Here is an 18,541-nt window from a genome sequence, read left to right as displayed (position 1 = left end):
GTCAGTTGTGTGCTGGGTGCCGGGTGCAGGCTCCACCTGTGAAAGAAGTAGCACCTGTCGACAAACCTGGTACGCGTGCCGACCATCAGGAGACTGCTACCTTTATCCATATAGATAAATATATAAATATATGTGTACATATGTATAATTAGTCTTTGTAAGTAGTAGTAAATACAGTAGGGTTGTATTGTCGGTTCTATCGTTCATTTTTACTACTTGCTTGTCAGTACAAAACTCGGATCCTACGGAGCCACTTCTCAGGCCATTAATTAATTTAAAATTTCTGATATAATTTATTGTAAGTAAACAAAATTGATTTTTAAAAATAAAAATATTATTTTAAATTCAAATTTACGCGCTGGAAAATTAAGTGTGAGAACATTTTGCGTTGTAATTTTATATATTTTAAAATCTAATGTGTGTAAATAATTTGAAAATTTGAATTTGAATTTTTTTTTTTTGTTGTTTGTTGGGGTTTATAGTGGGAACAAAACTAAATCTGGTTATGAGAAAACTAAAATGATGAAGGGGGACACGATTGTCATTCAAGTCCCGAGGGATAATGGACCGTCTTCCAGCATTATCGGTAACCCGGGGGATATGGAGACTGATGACTTTGGTGTGGAAGCTGAGCTGACAAGTTTGTCGTGGCTTCAATCACTTGACATTACCAGCGCATCAAGTTTACCTACGCCACCATGTTCGCCATCTCCACCGCCTGTTGTAAAACGACCACCAAAAAAAATGTCACCGCTTGTCAAAGCTGAACTTGGTAATATTCTATCTCTATTTACACTAAATCATTAGTTCCCGATATTTGAGAAATTCAAAAATAGGCCTCGTATAAAATTTTTAAATTTTAAAAAATAATTCCTGATAACTAGAAAATATTTTTTTTTTTTAGATTTAGCTGATAATGCAGAAAAATATCACACAGATCCTGATCTTAAACCCCCATTTTCATACGCAACACTGATATGCCTCGCAATGCGTGCTAACAATAATAAATTAACTTTATCAAGTATTTACGCATGGATACGTGAAAATTTTGTTTATTATCGTCATGCGGATCCCGCTTGGCAGGTAAAGTATTTAAAATATAAAAAGAAATTACAGTGCAAATAAAAAATAAAAATATTTACAGAATTCCATAAGACACAACTTGTCATTGAACAAGTGTTTTATAAAATTACCGCGTTCGAAAGACGAGCCTGGCAAGGGTGGCTTCTGGAAACTAGATCTAGAGTGTCTTGAGGATGGGAAACGTACCCGAAGACGTTCAGGGGCCTCCAGATACAACAGATCAAGTAAGACTTCATCATCCACATCTGTGCCGACGACACCGCCGATTCTACCGCAGGTTGCGTCGGCCGCGACGGGGGAAATCACCACGGAAATAATAACGACGATGAATTTAAATGACCCGAAAATAACGACGGTCTTCTACGAGACTCCGCCAAGCAGCGTATCGCCACCGATACCTGATTGTTTACCTGAAGTGCCTGAATCAAACCAAGTTAGTCTTAGTGAAGATGACCTGACAGGGCTGCTAATTGCGACTGTAGGCTGGGATGAGAATCAACTTGATCTTCTTGATTCTCTACTCGACTCACTTTAGATTTTTTATTTATTCATACTAATAGTAGAGACGAATATAATTTTTTTAAATAAATTCAAATTTTTATCCAAACATTTAGATGTAATTGTAAACATATATATATATTATATACATTCATAAATATATATATAGAACTTTATGATAAAAACCGATGGATAAATGGATGGAGAGACGTTTTTTTTTCGGGATAATTTTTGTAGGAAATAAATTTTGATTGAGGAGATACTGAGACTTGATTACGAGTTGCCTTATATTTGAAGAACAAAAAATTAACGTCAGCTCAGAATTTTTGAGTATTGGAAAAGATGAATTGTTTAATGGGTTAACTCAAAAATAAAAATTATGTGCCTTGAAATTATAAAATTCTATTAAATAGTAGTAAAATATTTATTTCTTATATATTTAATTTATTGATGTGCAATTGTAAATATTTGCAATTTGTCTAGATTATTTATAGAAATGCTTTCGAGCGATTTGATCAAAAAATTAACAATCAAATTGTCAAAATAATTATTATTTCAGACAATTAATTATTTTTATTTTTATTGTAATTGTAAATCTTTAGTTAATTATTATTATGTTTGTAATCCCTATGACGTTTATTTTAGAATTTAATTAACGTCAGTGGGTACATTATTTAAAAGTGTGTATTAATTAATTACGCTCTTATTTATTGATAATAAGAGAGTGCCTTTAATTGAACCGTCCAATAAACAAGTAGATTTATTTATTTATTTAATCATAATTATTATTAATGAGTTATTTATTATTTTTGTGTGGATTAAAAACGAAAGATGGAATACTCTGACTGTAAACATGATGGCAGCTGAGCGTTTGGCAGTCTAGAAATTAGACATCTAATGGAAACAAGTTGATATATAAAGTGGAAGATATGATTTCTCGTAATTTTAATCACATTATCTTGTATTATAAAATGAAATAATAAAATATAATTAATAAATTTTTATTAGAAAATTATTTTATAATTAAAATCCCCATTAATTATTCTTATTACTGCGCGGTAAATTTAAATATTTTAAAAATAAATTATTAAAAATTTGAGAAAACTAAAAATCGTGTCAAAATAAAATGGCGGCAGAATATCATTGGAAAATATTTAAAAATTAAAAAAAAAAACACTTGAGTGTTTGAACGAACCTTGGTGGAGAAATAATATGCAGAAGGGTATCCTAATATACTTGGAAATTAGGTTTAAATTGCTCCAAGTGTATTGCAGCTTAACAACGTCACTTAACTGCTATTTCCCACCAGACGATGCCAGATGATTTTGCTCAGGAACTTGAAAGTTATCAGCATCAGCAATTCGCAACACTACACTAGCACTGAACACTCAACTCAACACCACAGACACTTTGCACAATTTTAATTTTACAAATGCTGCATATTTTAATTAAACAATTATGAGTAATAAATTTTATGGATAATTACGCGAATTAACTGTGATACTGTGCTTCAATTTAAATGTAAAGAAGAATCTGGACTACTACTGTCATTGTTGATGATACTGACTGCTGCTATTGGACCGCTCGCTGGTACAAAGTAATCGATTTTGCGATTCTCGAACCCCCACTTTAGCAAAAATTTAACGTTGAATACAGCAACGCGCAGTGGCGCCAACGGCGCGAAATTTGAAAATTGAAATTGAATTATTCTATTAAAATTTATTTGTGTCAATAATTATATTAATTAGACTAAAAAGTATACTCGATTTGTATTTTTATCAATAATTTATTAATTATTCTCATTATTTACGCGGCAAATTTAAATATTTGAAAAATAAATTAAAAGAAAAATGAAAAATCGTAAATCAAAATAAAATGGCGGCAGAATATGAAAGAAATTTGATTTTTGACAATGACCGCCATCTATATTTGATATTTATGTAAGAAAATTTTATCACAGTATCTGATGGTAAGTAATTGTCGACAGAAGAAGAAAAAGTAAAAATATTGCTGTGTTTATATTTAACGTGTTGACAGATCGCATGTGGCATAGCCTCCTCACAATTTTAAATAATTAATTAATTTTTTAAATAAAATAAATAAAAAATTATCTAAAATGGACATCAAGCAACAAGTGATTGACAGATTCAATGAATTACTGGGGACGGACTTGAAAAATTTAGATAAAATGGTACACTTTCATGAACAATTACAGCTGGAGAAACGTCAGATTGAAGAATCAGTAAGTTGTCATAATTATTGCTAATTTAAATTCATTGATTTCAAATTTGACTTGTTTATTTTAAAAAAAGCTGACGATGGCATCAACAGAGGCACCATCCAAAATAAAAGCAGCAGTTGCGAATGTTGAATTAATAAAAACAGACATTGAAGATTCCATTGACATGGCGCAAAAATTACAAGAGTCAATAACAGATTCACTGCAACGTGATATCAAAACTAAGTCCATTGAAACAATAATCAATAGTCTAGAAGAACTTGAAAGAGGTTTATCATACTTGTCATTAATTAAATCTATCGACAGCATCAGGTAATTTATTCTGATTATAAATTTTTTTATAATTTATAATCAATTATTAATTATTATTATAATTTTAGCAATGACATTGAATCAGCAATGGCTTCTGGTAATGATAAATCGATGATTAATTTATTTACAAATCTTTTGGAAATAAGTTGTCAATTAGAATCATCAGATTGCCATAATCTTGTTAATTTTGTACGCGAAACTTTGCACTTTTGGCATAATCATTTGAAAGACAAATTTACCGCGTAAGATATTTCATTGAATACTTATTAACAGTAATAATAATAGTAATTATTATTATTTATTCATTTATTTAGAGAATATATGGATGTTTTAAAAAGTTTAAAATGGCCTTTTTGCGGCGACAATATTTCTACATTGGCATCACCGTCATCAGATGCAATAATTAAATTCAAAACACTTACGGAATATTTACTGCAATTACAATTACCGTATCCTTTATTACTAAAATTCTAATTACAACTTTTAATCAAAAGTCTTCTGTCAATTATTTAATTCCTCAGCTCTTTTAATAGACAGGAAACTGATAAATCATCAGTTAAATCAAATCTTCTCGGAAATTTTTTACCTGTCAGTTTGCCGATAAATTTACTGGTTCGTCCACTGCGTCAACGTTTCGTTTATCATTTTACGGGCAACAAACAAACAAATCGTCGTGACAAACCTGAGTGGTATTTTACTCAAATACTCTCGTGGATTAGAGATCACGAGTCTTGGATTGAAAAAAATGTCCAGCCTGTACTCAATTCCAGTGACTTCAGTTACATAAATGCTAAGGTAGACTTTAAATAAATTCAAAAGAGTTCAATTAAATAAATAAATGAATAAATAATTTTAGGTCGAGTTCATGCGAGCACTCGTACAGTTGGCTGTTGAAAAACTTCACTCAGAATTGCCGATTGTGCAGTATGACGATGCGCTCTTTGCTCATTTAGTTGATGAAGCTCTTGCATTTGAACGAGAATTGAGAGAAAATCTTCTCTACCCAGCAAATCAACCGGCGACTGTTTCTGTTTTGACTCAAGCACAAATTTTCGTCAAGTGGATTAATATGGAAAAGAAATGTAGGCTTCGATAGATTAATTAATTAATTAATTAAATAAAAGACAATAATTAATAATAAATATACAATTTTAATACTCGACTAGATGCAACTGAAAAAATGGACGCGATTCTAAGTGCACCAGCGGCATGGGAACGTATTGCTGTTGCTAATGTCGACAACATGAAAGTCACTGAGTGTGCTGAGGCATTTTTAACTTTGCTGACAGCTATGAATGAAAGATACAGTCATTTACCTCAGCCGGGTCACAGGTAAATTGATAAATTCATTTTTTTCTTGCCCGCAATGTCTAAATTAATAAATATTTACGACAAATGATAGATTACAATTTTTGGAGCTGCAATTAGAACTAATTGATGACTGGAGAGTTCGTTTACTACAACTACTCCATCAGGATTGTGAAGATCCTCTTTATTCGTTAATCCCCCGAGTACTTAATTCGGTAAATTATGTAGTGAATGTCTTGATGGAGTGGGGAGTCACCGTCGTAAGTATTTTTAAATAATTTTATGACCGGCAAGTACTTGATTTATATAAATTTATCTAGCACTTTCTGCAACTCCACTACTTCAAAAAACAATGCGAAGCTGCTGATCTGGCGACAGACTTGGGCCTGGATTTCCATGAAGAATCTGCGGAGGAAAGTGGGACCGTGTTTGATGAGGCTGTTGCATTGTTGAAGAGACTAGAGAAAGAATTGCTAGAAGAAATAAGTGATTCTGTTGCACTGGAAGTGAAAGCGCGTAGCAGACCTTACAGAACTGATAAGTGAGCTTGCAAGTTGTCTTAAATTAGCGGTCGACAGTTAATGAAAATGGAAATTTTATTTAGATGGTTCACGATGCAAAATGACAAGGAGGTGGCGTCATTGTCAGTGACACCAAGTGGCTGTTTAATGTTTGAAGAACTGGCTTCGAGACTTCATCTTATGAATCAAGTTTTGTCTCTACAGCTTTTCAATCAAGCATGGAGGAACGTCGCTTCTCAGCTGGACCAGTATCTCTTTGAAGGAGTTGTCTTGGAGAACCGATTCAATGCTGGTGGTTCTGTTCAACTGAAGCATGACATAACGCGCAATTTATTTCCGTTGTTTGGTCTCTACACAAATAAACCAGAATCATTTTTTCCTTTGTAAGTAAAGGAAATTTTCAGAGTGTCTTTTACTTTTTTAAAATTTTTAGATTAGAATTTTCAAATTTTGTTTAACTTCTAATTGATAACAACTGTAAGTAATTTATTTCTATGACTTAAAAAGTAGGAGACACTGCCTGAGAATGGCTTTAGTCAGATAAATTATTATTAAATTATATTTCAGATTGCGCGAGTCATGTTTGTTATTAAACATGCTCTTAGGATCTGTCATGTTGTTGATGGAAGTACTGGAAGGTGACAATGAAGAAGCAGCTAAAGAAGTACTAGCAGACGTGGGTGTCTTTACACTGTCACCTTCTTTAGCTCTTATGGTTTTAAAAGCCAGAACTGACATCGCAATGCAATAAATATATTTTTAAAATTAATAATTTATTAGTATAATTTAAAAAAAAAAAAAATAATAAATAAAATATTACACATTTTTAGCAGGTAAATAAATTAACAGAGTAGAGTGATACCGCCGTTGTCAGATCCCAGTAGCAGAAGTCTATTTAGCGGTAGTACGGTCATAGCAGTGAGTACGCCTTTGAAAGCGTCGGATTTTAGTTTTGAAGATGAAAATACCGCGGTGTTGTCAACTGCCGCGTGGACGCCGATTCGGTTCGCGGTTGTACCGGAAATCAGTTGCTGTTCGTACAGCGCCATGCAGTGAACAGGTTCAGTGGCGCCTTTTAAATGGAATTTTAATTTACCGTCGACGGCACTCCACACGGCAATCGTTTGGTCCAGTGACGAACTGACGATAGTGGTCTCGTTAACTGCTTCCAGTTGTAGGATTTCACACTCATGGCCTTTCCATGAGGCGATTATCAGACCGGTCCTGATGTCAAGGATAGTAAGAACTCCTGAGGCTTGACCGAGTGCTACCCAGTGTCCACTTGGTGCCACAGCGATGCACCTGATCAATCCCGCGGGATTGATGGCTACTTTTAACTCGTTTACGTACGAGAAAGTACGGCAGTCTATGACGTGAAGTGTCACGTCAGTAGTCGCTGCTAATAGTGATGTCGAAGGTGTATTATTTGCTGCCAGAGCATTAACGGGAGCTGCGCGTGAACTCTCGGGACAGCCGAGTAATGAGCCCATAAATGGATCCCAGCAGTGGACTGCGCCGTCACAAGTAACTGCGTATCGTAGAGATTCTAAGAATGTCAAAGCTAAAATTGATTTTTTGTGCCCTGTGTAGGTGTACTGGCATGGAGAGACTCCAGTTCCGTCACCTTGGCTCCGGATACTCCAGAGTTTTACTGTTTTGTCGCGAGCGCCGCTCATAAAACTGTTCTCGTTGTCCAACACGTGCAAACATCTTACGCTATTGGTGTGTCCGCTGAAGCTTTGGAGTTTTATTTGCTTAATATTAAAACTCAAGTCTTTGTCAGGGCGACCGATTTCGTGTTCCCAGTATGCTAACCAGTTGCCACGCAGTTGACGGCCGTGTGAGACAGGCCCGTCGCGATTTGACGGGTTTAAATTGTCCAGAGTATCGCCTACTTCTATTCTATTGCCAACTACTGAAATATTACCGAAGCTGCCGATTCCTTTGACGATAACGTCGCTCTCAGACGGAGTTTCAGCGGTCTGCAGATATGTCGGGTCAGATTTACTTGACCCAATGTCACATGTAGGCAGATTTTGCTCGTATTGTTCACAGAGCTCCCGTATCAATTGATGATTTTTTAACAAATCTTCCATCATACCTTCGTCCAAGTGACGGTAGAAAAGTAAATATGCTTTGTGAGCAAACTCTAATGTAAATACCGATTTGAGTTCTTCAAATGCTTGATTTCTCTGGGGATTCGTTTCGTCGTGATCTAATATTGGAGGTGAGTATGAGACAGCTATGTCAGCTGCAGCGGCCTGGATTCCCATTGAAGATGAATCAACTAGAGTCCAATCATGCGTTGAATCTTTTAAAAATTCATTTCTGTCATTTATTTTTTTACCCTCAAATTTATCACGTTTTTTAGGAATTTCTTCATCTTGCGATTGGCCCTTAGCATTAAAAACTTTGTCGAATGCCAAAAAAAATCGTTGAATTGGTACAGAAAGGTGAGTCTTCGTGGTAGCGCTGCCTAGGCGGATGCTGAGGCTCGACAATACTTCGAGACATTTATTGGCCAGTGCAGTGCGCGCATTTACGCCGCTGGGAAATGAGTATCTGGTGGTCGAGAGAATTCGGACAGTTGGATGTAAAATGGATTTTACTATCGTCTCGTGCAGTGCGTCCATCAGCGAAGCATCTCCTAGGCAGGGCGTCACGAAAGAGAGCAGTGCTAGACATGAAACCAGTCCGCCTTCTAAATTAGGAGTTAATTTACGTTTGCACAGCGTCAGCAATTCAGCCATGTGACTCAAATATTGCAAGATGATCATTTGTTCCCCATACAGACTTGCTATTGCTGTCAAAGATTCTAATACTTTCATTGCATTGATATCCCCAACCAACTGGACTTTTCTCCAGTGCAATTCTTCAGAATACAGATCTTCGTCTATTGCTACTAAATTATTGCTTCCCGCGTAGCAGAGTGTCAGCATGCGCAGAAGATTTCGCGATAGATAACGAGCCGTAAGAACTGGACCCAGTCGATGCGACAGCCAGATAACAGACTCAGTGCTAATTTCCGATACTTTGCACTCCCGAGGAGTCAAAGCCTCGGACTCGAAATTTTTATCCTTAGACTCGTCCAGTTCGTCATCACAAGTTGCTCCAATATCTATTTTAAATGCAGTCTTTGCTTTGTCTGAATCATAAGCGCTAGTTTCTCCAGCAGTTGACGTTTGAATGTTTCCTGTGTAAGAACTAGAGAGTGGCAAATCTTCGCTGGATGTTTTACTTCCGACATGACAGCCGATTGTATTAAAGTCTGCTACCAATTTAATTCCTCGGTCAGTCGTAGTGGGTATCGGTATCGTCGGCGACTTGATTGTACCCGGAGGTGAATTGCGGACTCCCTCGTCGACTAAGTCGTCGATGATATTTAAATTCAGCACCATGTGGGGATCCCGCAGGACTTTATTGTCTGACGGTGATAAAATTTCCTCCGTTTCCATGGTGAAAACTTCTTCAACTTCATTTTCTATCGTCGGTGTCTCGCGTGAGCTTTCGGGATCACAGGCCAGCGTGACGGAGTTCAAATTTTGCTCAGAGTCCACCGAAGAATCCTCGTCCAGTGGTGACAGAATCACTTCACCCTCGCCAGAATTGTCACTCAGGTCACAGCTCTTGAGATTTCCCGCTCGCTGCTGATTGATACTCGAAGTCTGGGGGTGGTCTCGATAACAACCGACAGCTTCTACCAGCGGCGTAATAAAATTTTCTAGGAATCGTCGTAGGCCCAAACGGACCATCAGTTTTAGAAGAAAACTCCGGTGATAAAGTTTCATGATGCGGAATTTAGCGAGAGTCGCAACAGGTAAATAATCAGCGTAAATGTTACTGTCAATAATCGAACCATTTTCATACAATTTAACTATCGGCGCAAGGAATGTTTCGGCAGTGTCTTTTGGTCCAAGTGCTTTTCCTATCGGGTCGAATAAATACCAAGCAGCTAACACTGCGCTGTAGGGTTCGTCCATTATCTGTTTAATATGAGGAACAATTAATCTAAGAATCGAATTAAAATCATTCAAATTTCCCGTGTACGATAATAAAAGCCGCTCTAGTTCTCTAGCGAGTGCTTTTACTTTGCACTCGTTTATTTTGCACAAAAATTGCACCCGAGTATTTGAAGCCTCCGCGTCGTCTTCACGAATAACGGAGTTCAGTTCCCGCACCAGGTTGTTGTACTCTTGGAGCATCTGCACAACGTGGAACAGCTGCTGAAAGTATCGTGAAGGCAAAAGACTGCTGGATAAAATCGGCTGGAGAAATTGGTGAGCTGAAGGTGGTGGCAATCCCATGTGCGTTACTGTCGGATACCGGAAGTTATTAATGTCTCCTGTTAGGTCGCACTCGCTATTAATACCGTAGCTTTTGGGAATTATGTTGACTTGAAGTAAAAGACAGACCGCGTTCCTCACGCACTTTGGCAACAAATCCGGAAACTTATTCAATACATTGACACACGTTTCAAGTCTACGAGAAAATGATATCCTGCTGGTGTTCCAGGTCGCGCGGAATTTGTTCGGCATAAATATTTCAACAATTAAACAGCCGATGATCTGCTGCTCCTTGATGCGAGCACAGGCGACTATTTGTCTATAACTCGCAAGTCCAGTTTGGTTACTCATTTCCGGTTGATAAATTCTGTGAGACACTTTGCTGATAAACGAGTGCACTGACTCGACTTGATTGAGCGCAGCCACCGGATTGTAGTCTTTGGGAAGTTGGATTGTCTGGCTGGTTGACTTTTCTGATCGCGAGTTTTCGTCAGCAGCTAGCAGGGAACCTCGCGAACGACTCAATAAGCGGCTCAGTGCCAGGGGGGATGATCTTGTGACGTTTAATGTCGTTACAGGAGATTCAACTTCTTCAAATCCAGAACTATGCCCTTCGTCATCGCTTACTTTGTCTGCTGATTTTTCAGTCTCTGTTAAATTTACACAGTAATTAATTATTTATATTTATGCTTATATTTATGTGAGTGCGGATTTAAATAAAATCCGTAGTCACTGGGAATTCACTACCGATTTTTATTTATTTAATAAAATAATTTACTTGATTTCTTTGGCGTTAAATTTCGTAACCGTGGCGCGGTTTTACTCCAGTAGGGCGACGGTACTATTTTCTGAGGATGAGGATGAGTAAATAGTTGAACCACTCCGGAATTGGTTAAATTAGTATGATTGTCGACGAGTTGTAGGCACACATTTTTAGACTTAATTGCTGGCAATCCTGACAATCTGCATGAATATGAAAATAAAAAAACGTTTAGAAATACCAATTTTATATGAACTTTGCAGTGCTATAGAAAGGTACTTGTTGGTCTGGATTTTCTCCAAGGCAATCCCTAACCATAGCCATATGGTAAAAGAGCGCTGTCGTACTTGTAGCCAAATGTTAAGTCTATCCAGTGGTGCAGTCTCTCCGATACGTAGAAGCTCTCCAGGGCCTCGCGATGTTTCTCTATAAAGTCCTCGGGTGAACGCGCCCAGCTCGGCAGTTCCAGGTCAGGTAAATCTTCATGGATTGACTGCGATAAGCAGAAATTTATTAATTATTTAACTCTTTTATCAGCGATACAATTATTATTTAAATAAATAAATACTTTGAAAACATTTGGGTCCGTAAAAAATTGTGGAATGCACTCGTCGGGACTCCATTCCTGCAGCCGTTGAATAGACGCCGGATATTCCCATGGAACCCAATGTGATCTCACATGTTTACAAAGTACTGATCGCGTGTATCTTCGTGATAAATATACATAGTAAGTTATTTCTGATAGAACATCAGACACGTGATGGCCTACCTGAGATACATATATAAATTATGTTAAGACTTATCATCATTATTATTATTATTTTTTAAAACTAATATTTAGCTTACTTCAGTAGTCTGTGAATCAAATGTCAAATCAAGCTGCCTGTCGCCTTTGTTCAAACGAAACTTGGACTTGGTAAGATCCCGCCAATTTTTTCCTGACCGCGAACTGAAGTCCGTCACCCAGGGCATCACGTGATGACAACTTGGATCACCGAATCTGCGCCCAGCTAAATTATTTAGCGCTGTTAAGTAGTCGTAGTTGCTGATCTGACCGTAGATCCACATCTCGCAGAGACTCTCAATGTTTTCATTTAATCCAAAGCTCGGGGGAGCTTTCGTTCCGTCCATTTTCAGCGAATTGGATGATAGTTTAATAGCAGTATAATTTATTGGTTTATTTTCTTCTATAAGGGCACGAGTTTGGACGTCCGGTTTCAAATAAATATTGTCATCCAATTTAGGCAGTACCTGAAATTTAAGTTTTTAATATTATTAGTATATTACACTCCTAGAACTGGGACATCCTACCAGATCTGTACCTGAAAGTTTAAATTTTTGTCTCTGACTGATTTTGTGAGCTGATTTTTTACTGTTTATTTTCTTATAAAAGAAAAAAACGATTCTCTTCTCTATAAATTGGACAGGAATTTAAACTTTCAGTGCAGATATGGTGAAAAATAATTTAATTACATGACTAAGTACCTGTATTGTATAATTATCCATTAATAAAATATCACTGAGAGTTATTTCACCGAGGGCTAGTCCCGAATCGTGAAGGTATCTCGACAAATGTAATAATTGATAGACTAAAAATAATGGTTTATTGTAACTGGTCGACAAAGTGGCAGGACTGTACATCACACACCTGCAATAGTTATCATATAAACATGTAATTATTTTTTTTTTATTCGTGAAGTTATTGATAAATTATTTAAGACAATAAGTTTACTCATGGAGGGAAAATTTAGCTGTTTGTTCATGAAATATCATGAAAGCTGACGTCGTTTCAACGGCAAACATTACGGGTAAAAGATTGCAATGCAAATTATAATTATTATTTACACCAGGTGTTACTGAAATTACTTGGTTATTTTTAACATGGATCAGTGGACAACCGTAAAGTCTTGACAACACTTCATGCATTACTGCGACGTCATTACTGCTTGGTGTTAGTAATGTTTGTTCTTTAGATTCGTGTAAATTCCATATACCTTTGAATTAAAATAATTACTGATGACAAAATTATTCATTTAGTTGTAACACCTACAGAATTTGCGAATATCCTTTTTTTTATTGTAAATAAAAATCAAATTTATCAAAATACTTGACTAGAAATGAATAATTTTTTTGAATTTCGCGGGAGTTAAAATTTAAATTCAAATTTTATTTTTTTTATGTTACGATGGTAATTTTTATGTGCAAGCTTGCAGTAAACTATTTTTTAAGTTTATTATAGGTGAGATAAATTAAAAATACGTACTGTAGTATTTTTTGTATGACTCTTTCCATAAATTACGATAATTTGTTTCGGAGACGTAACGTAATAGTTGTGAAAATGTAAGATCTGATTGGATTTTTATATTCGTGGAATGTTTATCTCGTGGTAATGGTATAGCATTACTAAATTGTTTTTCATAAACCTGTATTGATAAATAAAACATATATATAATATCTAATATGTGAATAAAAATATGAGAGTAATGTAGCAGACAGACAAATGTCTAGTACATTCATTCATATAAAAATTGCTAGTGAAATTATGATTTAATAAATAATATGACAATTACTTTGATATAAATACGTGTCCAATTAGATCCTAGTTCTTCGAGAGAAGGTTGTGCTGCAATTTCATCAGCAGACAGACGGTCGTGTGTTATGAAAATTATTTTACCAACATTTTTTAAATTTTTCAGCCAATTTCTGTTTACTGTCGCACATATTCTTCCATCGACTGATTGCATGTATTTAATTGGTAAATCAAATTCGGAATTTAAAATATCCATTTTTTTGTGATTTTTATATATTTATTTTTACGAGTAAATGTCAGCTATTTTATATCTCACAGAATCTTTGTTGCACTGGTACAGTAAACGAGAGTTCAAATTAATTTTTCTGACAACTGAAAATTTAAAAAAAGTGAAATTTAAAATTTTCCTTTTACTTACAAAAAACTAAATAATTTTGTAATTTATCGTTTTAAATTTTGTTAATGAATAGAAAATTGTTTGTTGTTATTCCTTAAAACTAATGTATGTACAGTAGAAGTTGTGTTTATTTTTACTGGAACGTATAAATTAATTTGTTTAGCGGAGTCGGCCTGAGATTGTCAAATTTCAGTAGTTGAGATTCTTGAATTATTTAAAATTGTAAATTTGAACATCAGATGTCAGATACTTTGCCAATCATTTGTGCGCTTTATAACAGATGGTACCTAGAGTTTATTTTTTAAAGAAACTTTTATTACCGACTGATCAAAGAGCGCAACTATATTTTGAATATTCCCAAACGTAACACAGAGATAACTTGAGGGTCAGTTTTTTAAACCGGGTTGTTTTTTTGAGTTTAAATTAATATGGATATATAGATTAATAATATATAGATTAGGGTGTTTCAAAATAAACAACAAATTTTTTTTTTTTATGGTGTCTAAAAATTAAAAGTATAACTAAAAATAAAAATTTTGATACCAATCCGGACTCTTAATAGTGATATTAAGGGTTGCCTCAATCCATTTTTCTATTTTCCATTTAAATAACACGGGAAAAAAAATTTTTTTTTTTTTAGAATTTTCTAGCTTACAAACCAAACGACAGATTTTTATGCCCAGTATATAATTTCGTAGGAAATTGAACGCTCTACAAAAAAAGTCTCTTATCATTTTTTGATAAATCCCACTGTTCGAAAGTTATTTAAGTTTCAAGTCAAATTCATAGTAAATTTTGAGATTTTTTTACTTTTCCGACGAAACTATCAGTCTTATCGATAAATGTCAATGGAATTTTTTGTAGATAATTTTATTCCTCACAAATTATAATGAATAAAGTTTTTCGAAATTCTGCATTGCTCACAAGTTATTTGCATTTCAATGTCAAGCTCTTAAAAAAATAGATTCCTGATTGATTTTAAGAGCTTGACATTGAAATGCAAATAACTTGTGAGCAATGCAGAATTTCGAAAAACTTTATTTATTATAATTTGTGAAGAATAAAATTATCTACAAAAAATTCCGATGACATTTATCGATAAGACTGATAGTTTCGTCGGAAAAGTAAAAAAATCTCAAAATTTACTATGAATTTGACTTGGAACTTAAATAACTTTCGAACAGTGGGATTTATCAAAAAATGATAAGAGACTTTTTTTGTAGAGCGTTCAATTTCCTACGAAATTATATACTGGGCATAAAAATCTGTCGTTTGGTTTGTAAGCTAGAAAATTCTAAAAAAAAAAAAATTTTTTTTCCCGTGTTATTTGAATGGAAAATAGAAAAATGGATTGAGGCAACCCTTAATATCACTATTAAGAGTCCGGATTGGTATCAAAATTTTTATTTTTAGTTATACTTTTAATTTTTAGACACCATAAAAAAAAAAAAATTTGTTGTTTATTTTGAAACACCCTAATATAGATTAATAATATATAGATATACCGGCAATAATAATTTAAATAAGAAATAAAAATAAACCCGGTTTAAACAAATGTATATAAAACATATATATTATAACATCACTGAGTCTTCAATAACTTTTATTTTATTAAAGCTGAGTTATGACTCATCATTAACGCTGTTTTTTTTAAATTTTAATTAATAAAAAATATATACTCTTTTAATGATTAATTTATTATCAGTAGTTCGATATGTTCCTCATATATGTGAAGCCTCTTGTTCGAACCTGATTGGCTAAAAATTTAAAAAATAGACAGAATAATAATTGAAAAATGACACGTATGCAATCACGCGCAAAACATGTCTTCTAGTTTAGTATAAAAGCCGAATTATTTTGAAGCCACTTTAAGTTTGGACTCTGCTCTGTAAGCTGGTACTTTGCAATTGTAATTCAATTATTGAAATTATAATAATTCATCATGATTCGTCTAACAGTTTACTGCATTCTCATCACCTACGTTGTCTCGGTAAGAATTAAATTTCTATTATTTATATTGGAAATTATTTTTTATGATTGCTCATGTTTGTAGAGGTATTAAATAAAAATAATCTTCTAACAATAAAATATTTAAAATTTAGGTAAATTGTCAGCCTTTATCTGTGTCACATCCATCTCAATTTATAGAACGTGAAGAAGTGCCCTTGTTGGAAAAATATGATGGTAAGTTCTTGGAAATTTTATTGCACAAATTAGTAAGCTGTGAATTGGAACAAAATGATCTACAATCAGTACAAGCCCGTATGGAATTAGAAGAATTATATGCAGACACATTAAGAGCTCGCAATCTCGATAGTTGGATTCCGGAACATCTTAAAACAATAAGAGAATCTAGAAAGGTAAGATGTTGATACACAGTTAAATTTTTTTAATTATTGATCCATCAATTGATTGCTTATATGTGATTTATTTTACATTCAACAGAAAAGATGTTCAAAATCAGTCTAAGATTGTGGCCATGATTCAAATTAGTCGCATATAAAAAGCTTATTAAGCGATTAATTACACGGTTTCGATTTATGAATGCATTTGGAAATGACTTGTCTTATTTTTTAACCGAATATTAATTGATAAATTTGTGTAAAATATTATGGGTTACCATAATTAATGTTTCAAAAATGAATCAGATTAAATAAAAACATTCCGAGGTTTTTTTTTATTTCATTATTTTGACTCTTCTCTTTTTATTTTTTTATACCAAAGTCCTAATTTCGATTATACTGAAAAATTAATAGTTTTCGAGGTGAATTTCTGTTTTGCGAAACGGAAGTTGCTTTTTGTTTGTTATAAAGTAAAAATATGCATCAAGTTTTTGTCAGCTGTCAAATGTAGCGGAACTCAGAACTCAAGTTCGCAAATATATCTCAATTCTCATAAAAATGGAAATAAAAAATTCTGTAAGCTGTTAGCTTACGACATTGTCTCTGTAATAAAAAAGAATGTAGCAATGTAATACATATGCTCATAAATTTTATCAAACAACCAAAGAATTTCATGTAAGGTCCCTCCAACAAAGGAATTCTGTTATTTTTAGTCAATAACAAAGTTATTAACTATCATTAGTGAATTCACACGTCAGCGACATAAAAATTATCACTTTTAATTACACTCGAAGGTTTTGTGATTTATATTTTTTTAACGCGCAGTTTATTTTTTATCGAATCTAAAGAAACGTTTAATTTTAAGAGCAATACTGTCATCGTCAAAAATATAGTTAAATTTAAGTTTTGACATCATTTTGTACGCTTGTACTCTGTAATTATAGTATCCATCATGATTCGTCTCACAGTTTACTGCATTCTTGTTACTTGCATCGTCTCGGTAAGAATTATATTTAAATAAATTAAATGTAAGTTATTAATGTATTTATAAAGTTGTTAATATATATCAGTATATTTACTAAACATTCAAAATTTAGGTAAATTGTCAGCCTATATCTGAGTCACATCGATATCCAACAGCTTATGATAAATCTGGACACGAAATTCCCGTTGTGGGGATCCAAGATGCTGCGTACTTGGTCAGTTTATTATCAAAGTTAGCGGACTGTAAACTGGAGGACAATGATGATAATACGGTGAAACTTCGAGCAGATTTAGAAAAACAATATGCTGAAAGATTAGAAGCTATAAATTTATCCCAATGGGTTCCGTCGCATATCAAAGCGATAAGAGAAAGTAGAAAAGTAGGATGTTTATATTAAGACAAGTTTTCGTAATTTTAAATCCAATTTGATTATTTATGTGATTTATTTTTACAGGAAAAATGTTCAGTGATGAATTGAACGGTTTCAACTTTTGAATGTCTTGGAAACGATTATTTACCACAATTACGCAGAAAGGTCGAATTTCTGTCATGTTTAGCAAGAGTTTTTCTACATTTTTCTATTATAAGAAAAATAAATTTCGAGAAATAGCCAAAATTGAAACTTATGATGCCATCTTCCACAAAGACATTGTTTTTTCTTTTTTTTTTCAATAACAAAGTCATTAACTATCATTAGTATTAACACCTCATCTAGATAAAAATTATCACGTGAAGTTTAAAGTAACTGTGGTTTACATTTTTTTTTAAATTCACATTTTTAATAATTAAATATCAATACTAGAATGTTTTGTATAAAATTATATATCTTATTAAAAATAATTATTTTCTAAGAAATAAACTATAAAAAAAACCTATCTTAAATTTTATTAATAGTTTTTTCTAAATAAAATCGCTGAAAGTTCATGTGGACATAAACTAATATTCGGTGATTTCAGTAACGGCCCAAGATTATTAAAAGTGAACGACAATTTATTAATAAACGAGTCATGTTTTCTCTAGGATTTGTCTAGGATTTTCTCAGAGATGAATTTTTCTAAGTTTTCTCTAGGATTTGTCTAGGATTTTCTCAGAGATGAATTTTTCTAAGTTTTCTCTAGGATTTGTCTAGGATTTGTCTAGGTTTTCTCCAGGATTTGTCTAGGATTTGTCTAGGATTTCTCTAAGTTTTCTCTAGGATTTGTCTAGGATTTCTCTAGGATTTTCGGAGGGATGAATTTTTCTAAGTTTTCTCTAGGATTTGTCTAGGATTTGTCTAGGTTTTC

The 18,541-nt window shown here is 33.8% G+C and overlaps 4 protein-coding genes across 12 annotated transcripts; 3 read left to right on the top strand and 1 right to left on the bottom strand.

The window, feature by feature from the left end:
- The first annotated feature begins 519 nt into the window (after nt 1-519).
- LOC103568948 (forkhead box protein J1-B-like) lies at nt 520-1,618 on the top strand. Its single transcript, XM_008545993.2, has 3 exons — nt 520-772; nt 905-1,083; nt 1,145-1,618. The coding sequence occupies exons 1-3, from the start codon at nt 520-522 to the stop codon at nt 1,616-1,618; spliced, it is 906 nt and encodes a 301-aa protein (XP_008544215.2).
- A 1,990-nt stretch (nt 1,619-3,608) lies between these two features.
- LOC103568931 (RAD50-interacting protein 1) lies at nt 3,609-6,771 on the top strand. Its single transcript, XM_008545969.2, has 11 exons — nt 3,609-3,823; nt 3,894-4,132; nt 4,201-4,374; nt 4,447-4,581; nt 4,666-4,927; nt 4,989-5,214; nt 5,299-5,464; nt 5,535-5,700; nt 5,761-5,981; nt 6,045-6,344; nt 6,529-6,771. The coding sequence occupies exons 1-11, from the start codon at nt 3,698-3,700 to the stop codon at nt 6,710-6,712; spliced, it is 2,199 nt and encodes a 732-aa protein (XP_008544191.1). The 5' UTR covers nt 3,609-3,697; the 3' UTR covers nt 6,713-6,771.
- On the bottom strand, nt 6,749-15,599 carry LOC103568932 (WD repeat-containing protein 81). 9 transcript variants are annotated; one of them, XM_008545972.3, is made up of 10 exons: nt 15,533-15,599; nt 13,575-14,218; nt 13,268-13,427; nt 12,737-12,998; nt 12,490-12,652; nt 11,851-12,255; nt 11,573-11,773; nt 11,352-11,497; nt 11,023-11,207; nt 6,749-10,894 (listed from the first exon to the last, which is right to left on the bottom strand). In XM_008545972.3, exons 2-10 carry the CDS (start codon nt 13,788-13,790, stop codon nt 6,804-6,806), a joined length of 5,829 nt encoding a protein of 1,942 aa, XP_008544194.1. In that variant the 5' UTR covers nt 13,791-14,218; nt 15,533-15,599; the 3' UTR covers nt 6,749-6,803. The 9 variants fall into 9 exon arrangements, with proteins under 9 accessions (XP_008544194.1, XP_008544193.1, XP_053593211.1 ...); XM_008545971.3 differs by having other exon boundaries at nt 15,437-15,542; XM_053737236.1 differs by lacking the exon at nt 15,533-15,599 and adding an exon at nt 15,437-15,527 and having other exon boundaries at nt 13,575-13,906.
- A 183-nt stretch (nt 15,600-15,782) lies between these two features.
- Nucleotides 15,783-18,133, top strand: LOC103568934 (uncharacterized). Its single transcript, XM_008545980.3, has 5 exons — nt 15,783-15,921; nt 16,034-16,291; nt 16,377-17,273; nt 17,371-17,637; nt 17,713-18,133. Exons 3-5 carry the CDS (start codon nt 17,226-17,228, stop codon nt 17,734-17,736), a joined length of 339 nt encoding a protein of 112 aa, XP_008544202.2. The 5' UTR covers nt 15,783-15,921; nt 16,034-16,291; nt 16,377-17,225; the 3' UTR covers nt 17,737-18,133.
- The last annotated feature ends 408 nt before the right edge of the window (nt 18,134-18,541 follow it).

This window comes from Microplitis demolitor, chromosome 3, assembly GCF_026212275.2.
Source record: "Microplitis demolitor isolate Queensland-Clemson2020A chromosome 3, iyMicDemo2.1a, whole genome shotgun sequence".
NCBI lineage: Eukaryota > Metazoa > Arthropoda > Insecta > Hymenoptera > Braconidae > Microplitis > Microplitis demolitor.
This window is presented reverse-complemented; position numbering and strand designations above follow the sequence as displayed.